The sequence below is a fragment of the Micrasema longulum genome, unplaced genomic scaffold (genome assembly GCF_059751315.1).
Source record: "Micrasema longulum isolate JH-2025_06_02 unplaced genomic scaffold, ASM5975131v1 h1tg001716l, whole genome shotgun sequence".
NCBI classification, from domain to species: Eukaryota; Metazoa; Arthropoda; class Insecta; order Trichoptera; family Brachycentridae; genus Micrasema; species Micrasema longulum.
In genome coordinates, this window is record NW_028278894.1 from 121,529 (window position 1) to 144,887 (window position 23,359).

Here is a 23,359-nt window from a genome sequence, read left to right on the forward strand (position 1 = left end):
AAGTATACTAAGTACATATATAATTAGTACTGATACCTGTGTACGCATGTTAACCCTTTCAAACCTGAATTTCAAGCCTGTGGATATAAAATATATTTTTGTACGATGTGTACCTACTAAGGGATTATGTGAAACTTTTTGGTATTTTATATGTTTTTTATCTTTTATACTTTAAAAATTATTTAACTTCATTTTTTGTATAAACAACGGGTTTTAATTGTATAATCAACCTACAAAATTTAATTAAAATGTTTTATTGTTTTACAATATATCGCACCTTTAAAGACAAACCGTTACTAAACGAAAGTACAAAATTTTACACAGGAGCTTAAATAAAAAATGCATGGCTTTTTCGCAATAGAATTAATGATCATGGTGCTTTGAGCCGTTCTTTGGGATCATTAAATCATCCTTCTTAGGATGGATTGCGTTAATTAAAAAAAAAAAAAAAAATGGTGGATATTTATATACAATATAACATTCAGATAAGTATTTTTTTTAAATATGAATAAATTCTAACTAAATTTTTGAACATTTTCGTTTAGTAACGGTTTGTCTTTAAAGGTGCGATATACTTATTCAATCAAATCAATAAAAAATTTCTGAAATACATATGTTTAAAACTTGCCTTCTACACAATTTATAATGACGTCAGGAATTCGCTTCAAAACAATCAAAACATCCAGAAGCCAGCTGTCAAAGTTAAAAACAAGCTTTTTTTGTAATGCTGATTACCAACGTATACCAAAAAATAGAGATGTGCTTAGAAGATGAAGTTAAGTTGTGTTGAGTTTCGGTAGGTACAAGAGTAAAAAATCTTAAAATTCGTGTATGCTTGAATGAACACCCGGTTGAAAGGATTAATTCACGTTGCCGTTAACTGTAGATAATCAAAGTTCAGCAAAAGTTCCGAATTCAAAACGAAAAACCTAATTTTTTTGGCTTTATTTGATTAAAACTATCGCATCGCCATTATCAACTCGAATATTTGTGATTTTTTTTGCGAATATACTAGAGTATTAGAATTACTAGAATTTGATATTTATAATTGTCGATTTTCCTTCTAAATACGTAATGTATTAATTAAAATAATTTGCGGCACAAAGGGAGAATCAACAGATTCATCTTGCTTGTTCTCTATATTGTTGTCATATAATTGGATAGTACATTTTATATCTAAACTTAACGTAATCAGGACCTTTAACATGTGCAAAACCGCCCCCATCGTCCTTTTAACTAAACTTTTATTTAGTCTCTTATTTCTGCAAAAAATATTAAGTTCAAACCTCGAACTACCTACTCTAGACTGTTTTTGATTTGTTGAAAGATATTGCTCAAAGCAATAAACCACCAAACTATATAGATATATTAACGTATTGTACAAAAAGATGAACAAATAAATAATTACAAAGGCAATCGTTTGTATGTAGTTTAGTGCAAACTAGCCCGCGACAACTGAGTTTACACCTCAAAATGCTGACAGATAGTTTATTGACCATCAAATAATGTTAAAATAACATACAATTGTCGCTTCATTCGATATTTTGACAGCTCACTTTGATAGCACTGAACGACATCGACATTCATTTTTCAATGGCGCTAGAGTGTCGTTCGTGCTACGCCGCGGCTACGAACAATTATTTGCGATACACAAAATGCTACAATAAACTTGGCTAACGTTTTCAGCTTCATAAAAATAATTTAACAGTGAAAAATTCTGTGCCAAGGCAAAACATAAAGATTAGTAGTTTTCGATGACTGTAAGTCTGTCGTTAAATACATAATTTGACGATTTCACACAAGTTGAACACCCGATCTGTATTTTCCGTTTTCACTAGTGACAATGTTCACTGAGGTCAACTACAGATTGTTTCCTCCACGCAAAGAGGAAGTAGCCAAGTCCAGTTCCTAAGATGAGCGCCAGACACAACCAGACGTTGTAAGTCATGAAGATCAGCATGAGGAGATAGGAGAAGAACACTTGGAACATATGGAGACATGTCTGGATAGCGTGCATTGAAGACAGCATTGGATACCTAGAAATCAAAAAATAATATTAGATTTCACATCTCCAGCCTAAACAAGCCTTTTTAAAAAAGTACAAACAAGTCTTTTGAAATGCAATAATGAATATTATGTGTATATTTTACAATGAATTTTTACTATTTATAAAATTCTCAGGCCCGATTAAACCTTCAAATTGAAGTTAGTGGAAATCTTATTTTTAGCTTCTTTTTTCATTTTCATAATTGTTTTAAGTAATATTACTGTCCGTGCCCAGACGGATGAAAAATACAAAAATACAGGAAAACCAGAACTCTGGACGAGTGTTTTTGACTCGATGACTACTCAAGGTAACAACTCCACCTCATAGTTAAGTGATTAGAGCATTTGTCCCAAGTTCGATCCACACGGCAATCGCCATGACAAAATTACGAGTATATAGGATTGATACATTTTCGTTTGTAATATTTTTATTTATAAGTGGTATTTTACATTTTATTGTGTAAAACACTTAAAAATCACGTATTCCTTAAAAACAAAATATTTGGTATAAGTTTCATACAAAATTACTGACTTATAAAGTTTTTACTGTTTCCTGTAAAGTTATCATTTAGTGACTTATAACCATTTGATTGCTTGGTTACCTGACTATCTTCTGATTGCTGCAATTAGTGTCTGGCCCACACTCCTGCTTGGTGATGTTGACCTGGCTGGTCGAGGCTTGTGAAGCCGCTCCCCTATTGAACAGAATCTCCCGACCTGCCTTCAGACCCTCGTACAGGAGACCAGCGAAGAAGACGGCCACGCATGCGCCAAACATCTGCCCAGCTGTGGTACTCATCCAACCGGAGAAAAGGATTTGCTGGCATACCCCAGTGTGGAACTAAAATCGGTCAACAATAAGAATATGAAAAATACGTACATTTACGTTTGTTCGCCTAAGGTTTGGAAGCATAAAAAAACTTTAATCAATCTAAATTTATTGCAACAGTGAAGAAAAACATAGAAAAAAGACTATTGTGAAGTAAAAGAGCTGAAACCTTTATCATGTGGGTGAGATTCATCCGGCTGAACCAATTCACCCACTAGGCAACGCCTGAAAACCATTTTTAAATTTTTGTACTTCTAATACCAGCTTAATAATGTTTTGAGCACGTCTGCATGTTTGTATATATGCTGGATTTCCTCCCTGGAGAGTTATTTAGATCTAAATAGGTTGAAACAAAGACGGAATCTCTGTAATCACTAATACAGGTAACCCTCTTACAACACGGCTTCTTATAACACGGTTATGTATACACAACTACCTATGATGTATCTGTGCAATCGTCAGTTGAATCAGAAATCGACCGCGAATCATCAGAAGAAATGTATATTAGAACTTGCGAAATCGATCGGAGGCGACAGTTTCGACGATAGATTTATTGATGAGCAAAATTGGCGTAGCACATTCGCTGGAAATATCTTCAGACATTTAAATCGATTTCGATAAGAATAACACTGATGAAAATTGTAAATAAAAGAATTGATTTAATAAAATTACAAGGCTTAAGCCGAATCAAAAATCTAAATTTTCTTTTAACGCCGACCCAAACGCTGATAGAAGCCAAAAAATCAAAAGGGGGCTGGAAAATTGCCTGTTTCGGTATCATAAAATCTACAACATTTTATGGAACATCAAGCAAATCTAAATCACAGACTTTTTAATGGAGGGTGGAAAACGCAATGAATAAAAAAGATTCAGAGAGTGAAGATGATATTATAATACAATCGAAAACCATTAGATTTATTTGTATCGAGCAGCGACGAGGAAGACAAATTAAAAATGTTATTTTTTACTGTTTGACACATAATAAGAAAAATAAGAAAAAAAATCGTTTTTTTTTGGAACTACCTTTTTGTACTGGTTCTGAGTCTCTATTTTAAAGGACGCTACTTCGATATGTCCTTTTCAAATTATGCTATCCATCTCTTGAATGCTTTAATAAACTTTCTTTACTCTTTTACCATCAACGTACTTTATATATTTTGAAGAGACATATATTAGATACAGAAATAAATGACATGCGACACAATGTAGTTGGTAACCGCATACTCAATAATGGACATCCGCTTTACGGCCACAACACCACAGAAAAAAATATTTTCTAGTCGATTATTATTTGATCACTCCAGTAACAATAGATAGCGTCATCTGCTAACGCAAATATTATTATTATTTAGTGTGGGAAATTGTGAATTCTGTGGCATTTAGGCAAAGAGGTGCGAGTTAAAGGTCGTTTACACGTGGACAATGTAATACTGTTTTGTCCCAGGACTCGACCTTTGTCCACGTGTAATCAGCAATTTGTAATACAGAACATTATTCCGAGACATTTATTTGAAGACAGATAGGCAGGTTATCTCTGCGGAACAATGAACCCCCCCTCCTTCAAGTACAATTAAGTACCACATCTAGAACACATGTGCAAAAAGTCAGCTGGTTATGAAACATTTTGTGTTTAAAACCTAATATTCCAGTGCCTCGATTATGAACGCTATCTTCATCTGTATATATCAAGACGGTATACTTAACGTCTGTACTAAATGTATCTTACCTTGGTATGTTATACCTACTTGTCATATCGACATCATATGATCGAAACAAGCCAATGGAATGACCGCAAACAATTAGTCCGCGTTCCTTACGACATAAACATTTCAAATAGTTCTCATTTATATTTTAAATTGGCTTCTATAAAAAAGCGCCCACTTCAAAGCGATTATAAACTCGAATAAATCCCAATTCAAGCAAAAAATGCTTGCTTGAACTTGCATTTTGTATGACTTTTGGAAATCACCCAGACGGTACGCTTAACGATGGTCTGTATGTATCTACCGATCGACTTCAAAGCCGGCTCCTTTAACGTCTCGATACATACACTCTGTGGTAACTTTCTGACGCATATAATCTGTGTCTGACGCCTAGATACTCTTATTTGTTAATAGGACAGAACCTAACGACATTATTTTCACATCTAGGCGTTCGTTTTATTGAAATGACATTTTTTTCCGAATTTCAAAATGATGGGGGTCTAAAAAGTTGCCTTTTGAATTACTCAGAATGCAAAAAATATTTTTTTTAAATATTCGATACTACTTTTGGCCTTCAACCAGAGCTTGAAGTTTACGAAAAAGTCAATTTTTTTGCTAAACCGGCTGTCAATTCTTATTTAAGTAAGAACATCAGTCCAATTAAATTGTATAATGTGCATCAAACCTTATCAAATAAGCATATAAGGGCATGAGTCGCACTTTGTTTTGTAATAAATGGGCAGCATTGTAACTAATGAGCCATTATTTTCGTCGATATTAGCCAGGCGCTCAACGGAATCAGTTCCGCGGAGCGTAAACTTTTTGCGTTTCGGTAGTTTTTAAACGTGTTCGAATTTGTAATATGGTTAAGTTATATCTTTACTAACAAAAAAAAATATTTGATCGATATAGATAATTAACAAAATATTCAGGCATTTATAAACTTAAGCCTCGGTTGAGGGCCAAAAGTAGTATGGAATATTTTTTTAAATATTTTTTACGTTCAATGTGATCCAACATGCAACTTTTTAGACCCCTTTCACTTTGATGTCTAAAAAAATATAAAAACGTCATACATCATCGGCCTACACCAATGTACATATATGTATATTAAAAAGATAATTTTTTTTTTTGAGTCAAAATTGTTTGAGAAAATAGTAAAAGATTCTAAGCATGTAGAAATTGACAATGCTTACCACCATGGCGTGCATGCTGTCACATCCTTCCATCCCTCCGTCTCCCCCATCCCCACCACCATGGTCGTGGTAAAGGCCCATCTTCATACTTCCGTGGTTATGGTGTTCGTGGTCGTGGTTCATGATTTCCTCTTCTGAAAAAAATTAAACCAATTTTCGTCAAAGACTCGAATTTACCTTTTAAACTTAACGGCTCGCTGAGCGATATACAAAGGATCGAGCATTTGGTCGAATTCGATCAAGTGCTGTACCCGAGAATGAAATACACTTTTCAAATTCAACCGCGTGTTGTACCAAAGAACCGAAAACTTTTCAAATTCCACCGCGTGTTACCAAAGGACCGAATACTTTTCCAATTTATCCACGCGTTGTACCAAACGACAGAATACTTTTCAAGTTCAGACGATCTAAAAACCGAACGTTTTTTAAATAAAGCAAAAAAACATTAAATATTATTTATACTAAACTTCAAGAGATTAATTTAATTTTAAAACGATAATAATTCCTTTATTTTTCGCAGACAGATGAAAAATACAGTTCTGTTAGTGAGATAGAACAAAAATCAAGGGCAGGTGTTTTCGACTCGATGGCTACCCTCAGGCAAAAATCTTAAAAAATAAAATCAACTGTCCGATATGTCCGCTTCGCAGTGTAGTGGTTGGTGCATTCACCTACCATGCTTGAGGTCCCGGGTCGGATTCCCGGCAAGAACAATATAAAATATTGGCGTTGAAGGTGTTTTTTTCCCTTGCAATATTTTACTGTCCCTGGACTGGCTCCTGAAGCGTAAGACTAATTGCTTCATATTCATCTAACAAATGTTCAAGTTACACTGAATTTTGTGTACCAGTGCAGTGCCCTGTGCACCATCTGGTGTGGATAAACAGATAATGATAATGGTAGTAAATAATTACATCATTAAAAAAAAGGTACCTACTTAAATTCGATATTTAAATATTAATTATTTATAAATTTGGAATTTAATCATAAACAAGTACCAAGGTCAATACTTTTCCACATATAATACAACACCTTTTTTCATAACTATGAAACGTCGATTTTGTTTAATTTATTTTGGCATAAAAGGTCCGAAATGTAGTTGTCTTTTTTGAAATGAGGAAAACAATGTTCATATACCTATTTACCAAAATTCCCTGTCACCGCATATCCTCACAATTTATGTAACCCGAAACACAAAAACCAAAAATGTTTATGTACACATCTAATTTTAACTAAATACAGTAATTGATATCAAACATTTGATTTAGTTAATTTAATAATAATTAAAGTGATTGATAGGTCTGACACACATTTTGTATATCCGAATTATGTTTCCAATAATCATGTGTTCATTGTACTATACGACATTTCGTTTCCTTACTGAGATGGATATGTTCTCATCATCACTATGGCTGCATCATCTGCATGGCATGTGATGTTAATGACCTTATCTCCCTTGGTAGATTAACTACTTTTTTTATTCCTAAAAGTGTTTTTTTAATATATTTCTTCTGCTTGTGTAAGAAAATGTTTTTGGCGTATATATTGTTGTGCTATATTTAGTTATAAAGGTGCTAAATTTGCTTTGTTTCTTTGTTGTTCTCAATATGTGTTATTTTTTTAATGTTAATATTATTTATGTCCCGAATTGAGTTTTTTTTTTCACTTGTAAAATACTTCGTTGTTCTCAATATGTGTTATTTTTTTAATGTTAATATTATTTATGTCCCGAATTGAGTTTTTTTTTCACTTGTAAAATACTTTGTGTTATATGATTTATAAATATATATATTTTTTTATATATATATACACGTGTATGTCCTCAAATCTAGCAATATCAAAGCATTGTCGGCTTCAGCTCGTATGATTTAAATTGTAGGTATAAAAAGTAAAACATAAAAAATGCGTAATGGGTAATCAACGAGATTTATTGGTAATTTTTTTTTTCAGATCTTTTTACGGTTAACCATTTAGGAATCAATCCAAGAACCTCGTACCCAGTACCACATTGTTTAACTGCCACACACCTAACCTAACCTAACCTAACAATGACATTTTTTTATTTATTTATAATTTTAAAAAAAACAGGGTTATATAAACATATTATAAGGTCAAGTCATATCATGTGTCGTCCGGTTAGTATATTCATCATGTGCTTCTTAGAGTTGATTTAAAATTTGTTTCCAATATAATATTTCAAGTAGTTGGGTAAGTCCTTAAAGTAATAATACGCCACTGGCTGTGAGTCGTTGTAGTATTTGACTCCATTCTATAATATTTTTGACTCTCCTGAATTTGTCCTTGCTATTTTTTTTTTACTATATACATAAGAGGTAAAACAGGGTATTAAGAAATAAAGGATAATTACATAGCAACGAAATACATATTAATATTACCTAAAAATAGTAAACAAAAATCCCTCAAAGGCATGGCCTTTTCGAGGGTATTCAAGTAATGTTTATGAATTTTTGCTCCTACAATAAATATACCGGTATAATATATTTGTGTTATATAAGAAAGAGAAAAAAAAATATTCTTGATTATTAGGTACTTTTATTTTATAGTTATTAAAAAAGAAAATAAAAAATATTTAAAAAATTCCTTATTATTAAAGGGCTACAAAATATATCATAGAAAAAAAAAGTAAATATCTTAATTATAAATCCAGTATAGTGGGTGTTTTTCAAAAGAAGGAAAATTTTTAAAGTTTGGGATCAATGAAATATTATCAGTAAAAAAAGAACTAAACATTTTTGGGCCTATAAAATATGCATGTCTCTGTGCAAGCCTCGTTTTACAATGTGGTATTTCTAGCGCACGACTCCTTCTTTGACTTGATCTATTTGAATTACTTGTAAATACATTTTGGTTCTTGAATATATATTTAAAACATTGAAAACAATAACACTTTATCCAAGATACATACAGACCTCGCTTCCTCTACATTCATACATCTTCTCATGTAAAGATGTATATCTTCTCATGCACGCACGTCGATTATTCCTACTTTTGACAAGTCCATCTTCAAGTATTTGATGGACTTGATCGTGCCATGTCTTTCTCGGTCTTCCTCGTTTTCTGCATCCATCAACATTTCCATCGTAGATCCTTTTAGCCGTTCTTTCGCTGTCCATTCGCTCTACATGTCCAAACCAACGCAAACCAACTGCAGCTGTCAATAATGCATGTTCAGCCTTACACACTTCACGGATCTCGACATTTGTGCACCCATCATACATCGTTTTACCACACATTCCTGAGGGATCGCATTTCGACAGCATTCAACCTACTTTCATCATCATTTTTCCAATTCCATACTTCGCTCCCATACATTAGAGTTGGAACTAGAACTCCATTGTGAATTGCTAGTTTAGCCTCTTGCGATAAACATTTGTTTGCCAAAGTAGATTTTAGTGCACCGTTCACCCTGTTCCCGGCACTCACCCTCCTTTCAACATCTTTCTCGGCCTTTCCGTCCCTTGTAAACATACTTCCCAGGTACACAAATTCTTCTACCTGATTCAGAATATCTCCGTTCACGCTGATCTCATATTTAGTTATATTTTCATCCCTTTCAAAAACCATCACTTTCGATTTATCAACATTCATAAGCAAATCGCTTTTCTTGCATACATCGTAGACTTTTGTTACCAAGAATTGAAGGTCTTCTTTGCTGCTAGCAAGAAGCACGGCATCATCCGCATACAGAAGAGTTAACAGTTGTACCACTCATTTTTGCTCCCATTCTCAAATCTTTCAGTTCTTTCATACAGTTATCGATGTATATGTTGAACAACCATGGTGACATTACACATCCCTGTTTGACTCCTTTCGTAATATTAAACCACGATGTGAATGACCCATTCACCTTCACACATGCTGTACTGTCCTTATACAGTGACGCAATAGCCCTTGTCAGGTTACCATTTACTCCATACTCCAATAAAACCTTCCACAATTTCTCTCTGTCAACTCTTTGTTACTTGTCTTATTTCCAAAAGTTTAGTTTCTTGGAATAATTGGAAAGAGGGAAAAGAGCGATTTTTGTGAACCATTATTTTTGTTGAATTGGCGTGTTTTTTCTTACAGTTCAGTCGTAGGGGTTAAAAAGTACAATGTACACAGAATACATGCAAAAAAATCATACATAATATCACATAATATCAAAATCACTATTTTTTAACTGTGCATTTCAGAAAAATAATTTCAAAACGGAAACTTTTAACCACTTTCAATGCAACCTTTACAATTTTTGTTTGTACTTATTTATAAAAAAAATATCACTAACCGTAAAAATTTGTTAAAAATACTAAATTTAATCACTCTACACATTTAATATGATACTAAATGTATCCATAAATCAATGAGTTACAAATACTATAACATATTACTTAATAATATTAATTAACAAGATAACGATAGCAACCCTGTGCGTCGGAAAATATGGAGGAAAATTCATTTCGAATCACTATCGAATCACACCTATGTTTTTTTTTGTAACGCTGAACCGGTTTGAAATGTAATGTAGATTATTAACATATTAACTAAAGATAACTGTTAAGTAAATTGGATTGAAACATGTTATAAATAACAACTAAAATAAAAACAGTGCTCATATTTGTTGTTATATGTCTTGAGTACATTCTGAAATGTAGATAGTTGTAAAAACCGTGAATGTCGTAACCTTGGTAGAATTGACAGTGAGGCAAAATCTACATAATAATAATAACGTATATTTAATGCTCGTTTGAAACAATCTAAGATTTATATTAATGTATGTATGTGCTTTAAATTAATGTTTTTGTTTTTGTAAGCTTGTTTTATCTCTCAGCATTGTAGGTAGGGGTTTCGTTTTAATTATTCTATATTAAACGTAAAATTGTCAAGAAATTAAAAGAGAATTTTTCGATTTCGTGCTCTTTGACCAATTTTTCTAGAAATGGCGTCGTATCCATAATACTAATATTTTTTTATGAAATCTATAGTTATTAGTTATTATTAAATACGAACGGTATATTCTAAAAGATTCCTGTTTAAGCAAAAGCATTCAATGAGGAACTTCAGCCCTACAGGAAATTGGATACAATAAATGTTTTCTTGCGCGCAGTAAAAATGGGAGCATTAAATTTTACGGCAAAGTTTCCTAAAAATGTACGAAAAAATAGTAAAAAATATTTTAATAAAAACGAAATACTTTGAACGACGTCACTAGTTCGTATGAATCAACAAATGATAAGACAGTTATGGAACATTACCGGTTTGTTTGCCGTCAATGGACCAATGGGCAGGCAGAACTGATCGAGAATAAACAGGAAAGAATCTCTGATGTCACACGTGTAATTATTTCAGAAATACAAAACTTTAATAAATCATAACGCTGATAACACGATATATAAAAATTGAAAAAAATTGGCTTTGTTTTTATAGTCTTTTAACAAATAAAAAAAAATATTGAAAAAACCACTGAACTTCCTCATTGACAATAAATATGGTTAAAAATAAATCATAGTTAGATACTAATTTTCATTACAGGTTCCACTTCTTGACTATGCGGATGTATGTTATCCAGATGCTAACCCTGAATTACTTGATAAGTTAGAACGATTGCAGAATATTTGTATACGTTATATCTTTGATCTTCGCAAATTTGACTACATAACCGAGTATCGCACGCAACTACACTGGCTCAGTATCAGGCATAGAAGAAACATTCACATTATATCACTTCTTCACAATATTTTAAATAATCCCACTTCGCCTGTTTATCTGAGAGAGCTCTTCCAACCTCTTTCACAACACGGACTAATCTCTCCGTTCTAGTAACGAGAGAACCCTTTTAATACCCTGTCATCGCTCTAATTATAGTAGCAGCTCGATTGTGGAATAATCTACCCACTAATGTTAGAGACACCCCTTCTTTATTTACATTTAAGTCGATATTGAAATGTCACTATCTAAATATTTCAATCGTTCCTTTGTCCTTCTTCTTTCCTCCCCATACCCTCTCCTGTCTTCATAGTATAGTGTTAATTTTTTATATATTTTTTATTTTGTTATCTTTGTTTTTAATTTTTGTATAAAATTGTAAGATTCAATATGTATTTGTAATTTTCTCAAACTGAACGGTTTGGGTCGGTAGGAAGAAATTGCCTTAAGGCAATATGCCCGCCCTTATATGTGTATACAGGGTGTTCTTTAAACCCTGTCACATCCGAAACCACGATGATCAATATGAGCAAAAAGACATATTGTCACATTAAAATAAATTTTTAGAACGAATAAAATTTACAAAAATTAAATATTAAAAAAACAAATAGTCTAATATACCGTCAACCACGCGGCAGGGTCCCCTTCGCTTTTCTTCTGTAGAAGTACGCAACCATTTGTTTTTTTAATATTTTCTTTAAAAAAATTGTTCGTTCTAAATCTTTTTTAAATATGCTAATATGTTTTCTTGCCCATACTGATCATCGTGGTTTCGGATGTGACAGGGTTTAAAGAACACCTTGTATATTGTATATGTATATAAAGTGTTAGTAAAAAAATGATTTTTCTTCGTATCAAAATAGCAGAACGATAAATATCACCCGCAAAAACATACAAGTTTTCAAATATTTTATTTTCACTTCTAACAAATATGGATAGTATATTTACTTATTCGTATGTGTTGAGTAACAATAACAAAATGGGTTATTCAAAACACTTTCTACCTAAGTAGACTAACAAAACAGTTACATAACCGCTACACAACGTCGATTAGGCAATATTCGTCTGCCTATATACAAATCTCTTTTTTTAATTTTTTTTTTTTATAAATCAAATAACACAAAGTATAAAACATTTAATTACATTCCCAGGAGTTACAATAACTCGATTCGGGACATAAATAATATTAACATTTTGAAAATAACACATATTGAGAACAACAAAGAAACAAAGCAAGTTTAGCACCTTTATAACTAAATATACAACAACAATATACACCATGTATACACTAAGATTTGGTCTGACACACGTTTTGTATATCCGAATTATGTTTCCAATAATCACGTGTTCATTGTACTATACGACATTTCTTAGGCATCCAGATGTTTACTAACTGAGATGGATATGTTCTTATCATCACTATGGCAGCATCATCTGCATGGCATGTGATGTTAATGACCTTATCTCCCTTAGTAGATTCACTCCTTTTTTATTCTTAAAGGCGTTTTTTTATATATATTTATTCTGCTTGTGTAAAAAAAGGTTTTAGGCGTGTATATTGTTGTTGTATATTTAGTTATAAAGGTGCTAAACTTGCTTTGTTTCTTTGTTATTTTCTAAATGTTAATATTATTTATGTCCCGAATTGAGTTGTTGTAACTCCTGCGAATGTAATTCAACGTATTATACTTGTAAAATACTTTGTGTTATATGATTTATAAATAAAAAATATTTTAAATCAACCATGTCGAGAATTGAACCCGAGACCTCCCGCATTGTAGGCAAACGCGCTGACCATTACACCACAAGGCCGAAACGACACGATGAAATAACAACATTTAAAGGATCTTTTCATGGTTTTGTGTTAATAACAACATAAATTAAATACAAATTTAAACAAAAATAAATATGATGGTAACGGCATTATATTTTTTCTTTGGGACTTCGGATAAATTTTCCAAAACGGTTTATAATATGCGCATTTTGAATTGTCTAAAAGGGACGTTTTGTGCACTATGGGACAAACGGTAAGTGACACTACATTCCTCCACATACCCGAAACCGTTTAAAAAACCATGACCGTAAATAACCAATCGACAGGTTATGAAGTAAACCCTTATGGATTGGTACGTAAACAAGTATTTGAAAGTTAGTCTTTAGGATGTAAAAAGTATGATCAAAACATAAGTGACATATTGTTAACAGGATAATATAAGAAAAAATATAGACAGACAATACATTATTTCGCTGTCGGTAAGATTTATCTCTCGAAAAGTGAGTTAATAATTTCATTTTTGAATAACTCTCTTTGCTGTAGGAATACATCAACCGAGCTATCTTTGGACACTTCATTGTAAAGCCTAAGCCTTCTTGGTATTGGTGAAAAGAAACCAATGTTGGTTCTGTGATTTTCCACAGCAAATAAAGTGTTTGTGCGAGTGGCGCGATTTGTAACATTGATGTTGATTTAAGATAAATATCTTGAGCATCCATCTTAGCGAATAAAATCTGGGATCTGGGCGTTAGATTTGTGAGCACCCTGACATTTTATGAACACATAGAAACAATCAATTGTAATGCATTGAAGATGTGAGGATTTGTTCTGCGTACTGCCAGGGTTTTCGAAAATACCCGCGTACTGAGAACTCCTTGACGCGAAGTAGACTCGAGAGTGGCTCGATGATTTGGGTGCCACATGAACTGAGGTACTCTTTTATGATATAAAAAATCAAAAATAAGTTTCTGAGATATCTCTACATGAGAGAGTGCGGGTATTATCCTTGGCTCTACCCGACCGAGTTTCTCCAGGGTATGCTTGGCTACAACAGTTTAGAGTATAGAAGGAATGTGTATTTGACTACACATTTTTATCGATTGTTGTGCGGTGTGATCGATTATTCTGAAAATATGATGAGCATTGGTTTGTATGTTCATGATAATTACCTAAGACAGCGTCAGCATGAATTGTTTCATATTCCGATATACAGGACCAACCTGCCTATGGGTATGCTTGTTGGAAGGGCTACCGCTATGCTGAACAACATCGCTCTGGATATTGATCTGTTCCATGTATCCGAAGGGGTTTTCCGGAGCAGGATTCTCCTACTACTTTGACATGAGTCTCTTTCGTGTATTTTTTTATTTTTTATAATATGTACGTATTGAATATTTTTATTTTATTTAAATCTTAAAGTAGGGCACACATATCATACATATTGTTATGTGTGTTCTAATAATAACATTGCAAATATTTTTAATTTATAAATTGTTTATCACATATGTCTTGACCATTACTTTAAATTTTGATATGTTTTTTTCTTCATAAATATTTTTTTCCATTTCGTAATACTTTTTAATTGCTTTAAATAAAATTGAATTTTGTGACTTTGCCTTTTTCCTAAATATATGTTTGTAATGTACATTTTATGTTTAAATAAATGAATTGAAGAAATAAATGTAAAGCTAATAATGATGCTAAAGTTCTCCTGAATTTCAAGCTAAAAATACGAATATGAATTTCATATACAAAAGCAGTGTTTTTTGTCAATAAATGAATAACACTTTTTGATTTTTCAATTTCATATATTGCGATTTCAATTTAATATAACTCTACTCCTTTCATTTTCAATGTGATTTTGGCAAATTATGTGACAATTTTTGTTAGTAACGCACTCGGCGAGCATGAAACGTGACGTCAAAGTGATGTGACGCCAACTGTGAGCCGTATTGAGTGTGTTCGTTTGTAAACCCGAATACTATAAATGAAAATAAAATAAAATAAATGAATCGGGTTGTGGTTCTGTGGCTAGTGTCTCGGACTCACGAACCAAAGATCCGTGGTTCGAATCCTACTCTACCCCAACTTGATTCCCATTTTCTAATAGTGAGTTATTTACAACTCGTTGAAAATGGCCCTCAAAATTAAATATTTGGGTAAATCATAAGAACGCAAATATTTATTTTTATAAAAAAAAAGTTATTTTTTACATATTGGTAGTTATTACATATTATTAGAATCGCAAAAATCCACTCTAAATATTTTAAATATTATTTTCAAAGCTATTCTTGATTTGTGGAAATACCCTTGGTTACGCGTGAATGTTTACTGCCATTTATATGTTTTGGCTGTCGGCTTTTCCTTGAGAAGTAGAAACTTGAGCAGCCTGGCAGTACCTACCGCATTGCAACAATTTACAAATTCCATATTCAAATAAAACTGACATCTGTATTTTTCTTTAAAACAAATGATGTCTTCTGCGATCCGCATGATAAACATCATATAAAGTTACCGCTCAATAGCATTATTATCATCACTGCATCCAATATCCAAAAATTCTGATACACAAAGCAGAATAAGAAAGAACTTAACATCCGCATCATTCCCGCAAATAATATCTGGTGGAGCGAGGGGAACACTTCAACACAGGTGAGTCGATTTCCATATATAAGGCAGTAAACTTCCTTAGTAACGCGTGTGTTAGCTGACCTTGTTGGACCATCTTGGATCAGTTCATGCGCTCTCTAAGCTATTGAGGAGATAAGTTTTGCGCCTCTCTGTCTCGCGTCACCAACCCTTATATTTTACATTACAAAATTATATCTCACATTGAAATGCATATAAATCACAATGTTCTTTTCATCATTATTATCCTTCCCCTTTCCACTCCCAGTGGTGCATAGGGCACTGCATCGAAAAATCAAATGTAGCGTATCGCGAGTAAAGTGATTATTCTTACACTTCAGGTGCCAGTCCAGGAACAATCACATATTACAGTGTAGAACTACCTTAAAAAATAGTTTTCCATCTCCACCCTGCCAGGAATCCAACCCGGGACCTCCAACATGTATATCTTTTCTCACACAAATGTTTGTGTGTTTCGTGTTTTCATGTATCTTTTTTTTATTGTTAAAGGCAACACTTCTTCTTCTTCTTAAGGTGCCTTATCGCCAAAGCATTTTGGTCCTACGCTACTCCTCGGCCAAAACAACTGCTTGTTAGGTGTACTTGCCGTTATAATTCCTGGGAAAAGATGACCAGAGTGGTTTCCCTGATGACAAATTCTCTTCTCTGATGGATTTTTCTGTCAGGATTATCTTCCCTTAGCTGGTTGGTCCTGGTTTGAAGGCGCTAGAAACTCGCCTTTTATCCTCTCGTTATCTGCTGAGATCACACCGTTATGTGTGATCCCATTGCCCGGGTTCGCAACGTGGACGCTAACGAGTTGGACTAGTCAGTAGTGTTGCCGGTGGAATGCAACTGGGCATTCGCAGCATTTAATAGAATCACACCCTCCAGCAAAATGTGAACCCCCCTCGGGGGTTATTAAGATCTAAATTTATTTAAACAGAGACGGAAAACATTTTAAAGAAGAGAATATGTAAGTAAGCTATTTTATATGTGAATAAAACACGAAAGTCCACTTTCGTTATAAAAATGTTTTTTTTAAGTTGAAATAAAAATCTGAACTCCATTTTGTTTAAATGTGAAAAACATCAATAGTCCCTGATAAAATATTTTAATATGCTAAATATTATTATTATTTCAAATACTATTATTTTATACTGAAAGTTCTCTATAGGTTGAAATTATTTCACTTGGTTCAAAAGTTATAAGGTTTTGGAAATCATTTCGTTCAATGATTTTTCTTTTGACGTACAGATATTGTTTGTGAATTTAGGAAAAACCCATTTTAGAATGATAATTTATTCATTAGCATAATAGCATTTACTTTGCTGCGCAGGCTGGTTTAGCAAACATGAATATTTATATATCCATACAAGATGATCAATAATTATGTTTTCAAAAGTAAATGATTACAAATGGAAAAGAATACCGTACAGTTTTATCGCATAACTATTTTCATGATTCCAAACTATACAATTTGCAAAAAATATTTTCGACTCAACAAAAAAGCTGAGTCACTAACCTATCACTGGCTTCTAAAAAAATCATTGAAGGCAGTAATTATTATGAGAACTTAATATGTTTCTAAATATATATTTACTTATGATAAAGAATTCAGTTATGTGTGAGAAATAGAAACAGAACCCTCGAATATTTTCTACCCCCTAGGACTGATTAATTTACGGATTTTTATTTTTTGCATGCGTTTACACTTTGCTTCATATCTGGCCACACTAATGATTAAACGTCAAATAAACGCGAACACTTGAAATCAAACATGATGATTTTCATTTAGAACATTATTGCGACCTTAGGCATTACTCAAAATACATAATTAGGTTAAATTGACCAAACCGCATTCGTTTTTTTCCGTTTTTTTAACAGTTTTATACATCATTTGACGTTTAATAATCTGTGTGGCCATTATATAAAGCATAGTGTCGTCGTTTAAAAAAAATCCTCATATACCTTTTTTTTGAGAATGTATTTGATGTAACTAATCGCTGTCGGCACATAAGTCGAAATCAACCCGACCTTATGGTCCTATTTAAAATTCTCAACTCACTCTTTAATGCGCCTGAACTACTGAGCTCAATAAATTTAAACATCCCAACTAGAAACATCAGACAAAACTTACTCTTTCATACCGATAACCATAGAACTAACTATGGTTTTCATTCCGCTTTGCCCAGAATTCTTAGGTCTGCCAACAAACACACTAGTCTTGATTTCTTCGATAGCAAGTTGTCTTCTTTCAAACGATTTCTGAATCAAATTAAATTATAAACACCTCTCTCCCGCTTCCACTCCCACAAAGTCCACTATATACCATTGTGTCTTTCTACTTTTCTTTATAATAATTTTCTATGTATAAATATGTCCTTAATAATGCCCATTGTGCGTATATAAAAAAAATGTATTTATCGACCATTTTGAAGTAAAATGGGTCCTGGGGATCTTTGCGTAGAGCCGTCACCCGTTTGGTTGCGTAAAATTACTACTCTTTTTCAAATCTTAATATTATAATAACCTATAATAGGTAAATTCTTTTTTTTTTCAAATACTTTTGTGATTTGAATGCGGGTTATTCATTTATTTTTGTAAATATATCGTATTGGAAAAAAACAACTTTTGATATTACAATTCGCCGACCATACAAATTTGTACAACTTTATTATTTTTCAAAAAAAGTATTGTATGTAATCGTTTTCAAACTATAAATAACATAATTTAAAAATAAAAAGTTCAATAACTCTACTAAATCTACAAAGGGTTAACTTGTTTTTATGCAACACAACTTAAATAAAATATTTCACCTACACTGAATTGACCAATAAATCGTGTACAAACCACATATTTTCGTGTTATTATGATGATTATTATTTACCTTATATGCAGCACAATTATTAGTGCTTCCGCCGTCTGATATAAATTATGGCAAAAATAATTATTTTTATGAAGAATTTCTCAATTTTTATTCTATTGAAATAATATTTACGTGAATAATATTATCGATAGATCACTTGATATTAATTACATTATATCATATGACCGTGTCATATATTTTATGAACGGAATACTTAAAACACGAGGTCGGCATTTGTTTTTTTTTTACCTTGGAAGCTAGTTTTTTTTTTTACCGAAGATTACACTAACAAAAGACATATTAGCCCTTATCCCCAATTATTAATACCTAAGATAAGTTTGATTAGATAAACGAATTAGTCCAGGGCTTTATCCATGTCATGAACTTAGACTTCATTTTTTAAACATATAACTTAGTAGATAAACAATATGAAATGATTCCCTAACAAATAAAGGAAGAACATAAATAATGGTGAATATTCCACAGCGTCTATTGTCATATTTGTCACATAGTCCAGCCAATAAGAGATCCCTAACCTTGTAAGAGCCCAGACTTCAAAATTAAGTTTTTTTGTTTCTGAAATCCTCTTATATCATTAGATTGCAATAATTATTTCAAACTTTATACTGGCCAAACGCAAAAAAAATCATTTCAGAAAGGCGAGTAGCTAGATATATCCTCTTTTTTCGCAGACATTTGTTTGTAGTAAAAAAGATTCATTTACTTCAAATAATGAATAGGTAGACAAAGAAAAACCGATAAACCTTGACTAACAAGTTTAAAATTTGACTTCATGTTTTGCACTGACATCATTGTATGTATGGTATTAAAATTTCTGTGAGTAGGTTCATAATTCAATTCAGGAGTTTTTTGCTAATTTAGACAAGAAACAGAAACCATATATATCTAAAAATAAATAAAATGTGTAAATAAATAAATCTTTTAACAGGGTATTTAATATTTAGAGAAAGTCTAAAAACAAGTACCCACAGAACATTTAGAATTTTATACTTATTTTGTTAACAATTTTTACAATAAATAAAATTGAAAAATTAAAAAGTGTTTTTGGCTGTACGAAGTGTTTACGGCCTTATGGTCTTAAGACCCGATTGATTATATGTAGTTACATACGCAATGAGATTGTTAACACTGTAATTTCGCAAAAGACTATATTCTTTGTTATGCATCTTCACTATTTTTTATAATATTAAAAACGTAGTAGTAAAATTAAGTTATCAATATAAAAACAATATTTTTGATGCACAATACACAAACGCATACATAGCTGCATTCGTAATTTGCACATACGTACACGCATGTGCATAATTTTATGCATACTCGTATAGTCTACAATTATATACAATAAAAACGAAAACATAATAAAACGCACGAATACAGCGAAGCCTTGAAAGTAACATATAATTAGTCAATAATTTATGCATACGTGCTTATTAAATATTAATCTGATTTCACTTAACTATTTTAAAAACTATTTTAGTTAGTCAAACTTTCAGTGGTAATCGTATTATTATGACAAAGATATTCGGCATTAAATCCGAGAAATCTTGAAAGCAATCTGAATGATGCTGGAAAATGGTCACTTAAAAGGCTCAGTGGCCGTCCAAAAATAACTATCAACTCGACAAGTGAAGCAATCGTAACAAATAATTCTGAAATGTCGTAATTGATCACAAAACTTTTATTGACTTTGCAATCGACCACTGAAATAGCATATCTGATGTTAATAATTCATATTAAATAAAACTTGTAACTATTAGAATCTTTTCACTTGTTTTTTTCGTTTGATTCACTTCACACATCAAACCGCACTTTGAAATTGACAAATGTTACTATTAAAACAATGTTTTGATTTAACTCCATATACCAAGAGAACATAATCATACAACTATTATGTATACGCTTGTTGTACAAAATAATTGAAGAGTGAATTTTTATAGAGTCCTAAGACTAAATTTATGAATTTCAAAGGAATGCCTTTGTAATCACAATTAAAAGCTGCATAACCAGCAAGAAAATTTGTTCACTAACTCACTAAATCCGATACTATGAGGCTTTAAAGTTTCGGATGTATTCTCAAAATGCCCTCAAAAATTCTTATTTAATACGAATGTTGATGATCGCAAATTACCAAAGTGTATTTAAGTAATCTGATTGTCTAAGTCTAAAATCACTTTGATATGTCATATAAAAAAATCACAAAAACGGATAAAACGCTTTTCTCTAAACGATCTTTAATCACTCTTCACTTCACTCTTCAATTGGGAAATAATATCATTTTAATAACTCCGCAACGAATTAACCAATGAATTATATTTTATCACTCTACACTATTTACCGCATACAAAAACCATACATTTGAATAATGTTACAAAACGTAGTTTTGATTTAATTTTATCTACCAGGAGAACATGTTATTGAGTTGATATACGCAAGTAAACGTACCAGTTTAACTTCGATAACAGACTGACGTCCAATGTCCACTCAACTCGCTGGATTAACTTGTTCTGATGAAGTAAGTATGAACAGAACGAGAGCCAAGACTATCGTTGTCTGGTCCCTACTTTTATTAATCGACACCGGAACACTACTCACTTCAATCGGTAAACAAAATGAAGGCACAGAGCCAAACAATATGCATAATTATTTGTTCAAATGGATCTTAAACCGGTGGCTTGCTACGTTCCACTCGCAATAATGACTAGTTCTTGATTGTCTGATCAGCATTATTACCTCACAAGGTTATTTTGTACCTGATTTAAAAGTAAGTACTATAATATATTGGACCCTCGCAACTCCTAAAAATTGGTAACCTAATATATTTCATAATATTTTCATATGTTTATATACGTAAACGTATGTATGTATATATAAATACGTTTTATATTAAATAAATACTTTTTGAGCAAAATGCATTTACCTAGAATTTGATTTGTTGTTCGGATATTCAACTGAACTTAATTTAAATTATTATACCAATTTGTGTAGTTTTAAAATCGTTTAATTCAAAAATTATTTAAAATAGAGTCAAATAAATGAAAAAGATATTGTTAAAACATACGGCATGTAACAAAGATTCATAATCATGATACAACATTATAGTCAAGTACTGAAATGTGTTTTTCGTCTGTTCGTCTGTCCGCCTCGTGTTCCACTGTCGGATTTTTCTATCACGCAAGATGTCTCGAGTTCGATTTCCGACATGGTTGATGTAGGAAATTAGCGATAAAAATATTTTTTACACTTGAAAACTTCATTGTCCTCAAGTGTAAGACTTAATCTTAATTTTATGTAACAAAAATGATGCGGTTGGTGTACCAATACAGTACCATATGTACCATTAGGTGCAGATAGGGAATGACGATGATTTTATTTAACTAGCAGCTGAAGCGAAAAACTGATCGTCATGTGTGTATGTAAAGATATCAAGCATAATTATTTGTCCCATGTCAATAAAATTTCATTATACATAGTCGTAATATGTAAGTCCATCACGTAGATTAAGCTACTACTAGCATTACGCCATTTCCCCGCTAGGGTAGGCAGAGAGGATGGACCAACACACACGTCTGTCCTGGCATACAATCCTAGCTGCTTCCACATTCATGCAATTTGCCATACACGCCCTTCGGGGGCGTCTGCTTTTGACATGACTGGTCTTTTGTGATTTTGGTTTATCTGATCATGGCACGTCTTGATAAAATATTATTGATATTCTTTCAAATCTTTAAAACAATCATATCGTACCAGCTCGTACCTAATTATTTACATATTGAAATTCCCAACAAACTTTTAATAGTAAGAATTTTAGAATCGTAACCTTTGTTATTTACAAACGTGATATAGTACTTAATAAAATTTCTGCCAGGGGATAAATAGAGAAATTAATGTCTGATTATTTTTCACATCCATTTTTTTTTTGGTCAAGAAAGTGCAACAATAAAGATTTGAAATTTGCGTTTTTGTGTTTATTACTAAATAATGACGTCAGAGTAGAAGTTACGCGCGCCGCGGAGTAAAAGTGAATTCCGCGTACCATTGCAAAACTGGTTTTCTCGCCTCTGCCTCTGGTTTTACCGAGAGGAGATTTATTAATAACCATTTTATAGAGTCAACATAAATTATACGTTTTTATTTACTTCATGCATGCAACAGTTTTTGTACCTACAATATGGGTAATGAGAAATACGAGATTTCATGGACAACATCATCATAATTTCTCCGTCTGCACCAGACGCGTTCCGCCCATACATGCTGTGGATGGGGCGCATCCCTTGAATATTTGAAAATAATAATGTGTTTTTTTTTTTTATTTAAAAATTGCAAAAAATCATAAAATGACCGCAGAAAATGTTCAAGTGCACGCGATTAACAAATTCAAGCAATATTTTTAGGAAACATACCTGCACACTTTTTATTATTTAAATAAAAGACGGGCGATACTTTAATCCACAAATTTGGAATATCCAGCCACCGGTTTCATCGCTTTCGCGACATCTTCGAGACTGGTATCTTCATTAAGGAGTTCAATGTATTTATACAAGTGAAACCGGTCACTGGATATTCCAAATTTGTGGATTAAAGTATCAC

At 32.3% G+C, this 23,359-nt stretch overlaps 1 protein-coding gene across 3 annotated transcripts in view; it reads right to left on the reverse strand.

The window, feature by feature from the left end:
• Positions 1–524: 524 nt before the first annotated feature.
• The window catches only part of LOC148274232 (high affinity copper uptake protein 1-like), a 41,638-nt gene continuing 18,803 nt past the window's right edge, over positions 525–23,359 (reverse strand). Inside the window, exons 1-4 of one of the 3 annotated variants that reach the window (XM_088237407.1) lie at positions 21,215–21,281; positions 5,775–5,908; positions 2,649–2,887; positions 525–2,036 (exon numbers count right to left, since the gene is read on the reverse strand). In XM_088237407.1, the coding sequence (XP_088093533.1) occupies positions 1,835–2,036; positions 2,649–2,887; positions 5,775–5,897 (564 nt within the window). In that variant the 5' untranslated portion in view covers positions 5,898–5,908; positions 21,215–21,281 and the 3' untranslated portion in view covers positions 525–1,834. Of the gene's footprint in view, positions 2,037–2,648; positions 2,888–5,774; positions 5,909–20,229; positions 20,247–21,214; positions 21,282–23,359 lie in introns of those variants that run through there. The other 2 variants (XM_088237409.1, XM_088237406.1) reach the window with 2 other exon arrangements.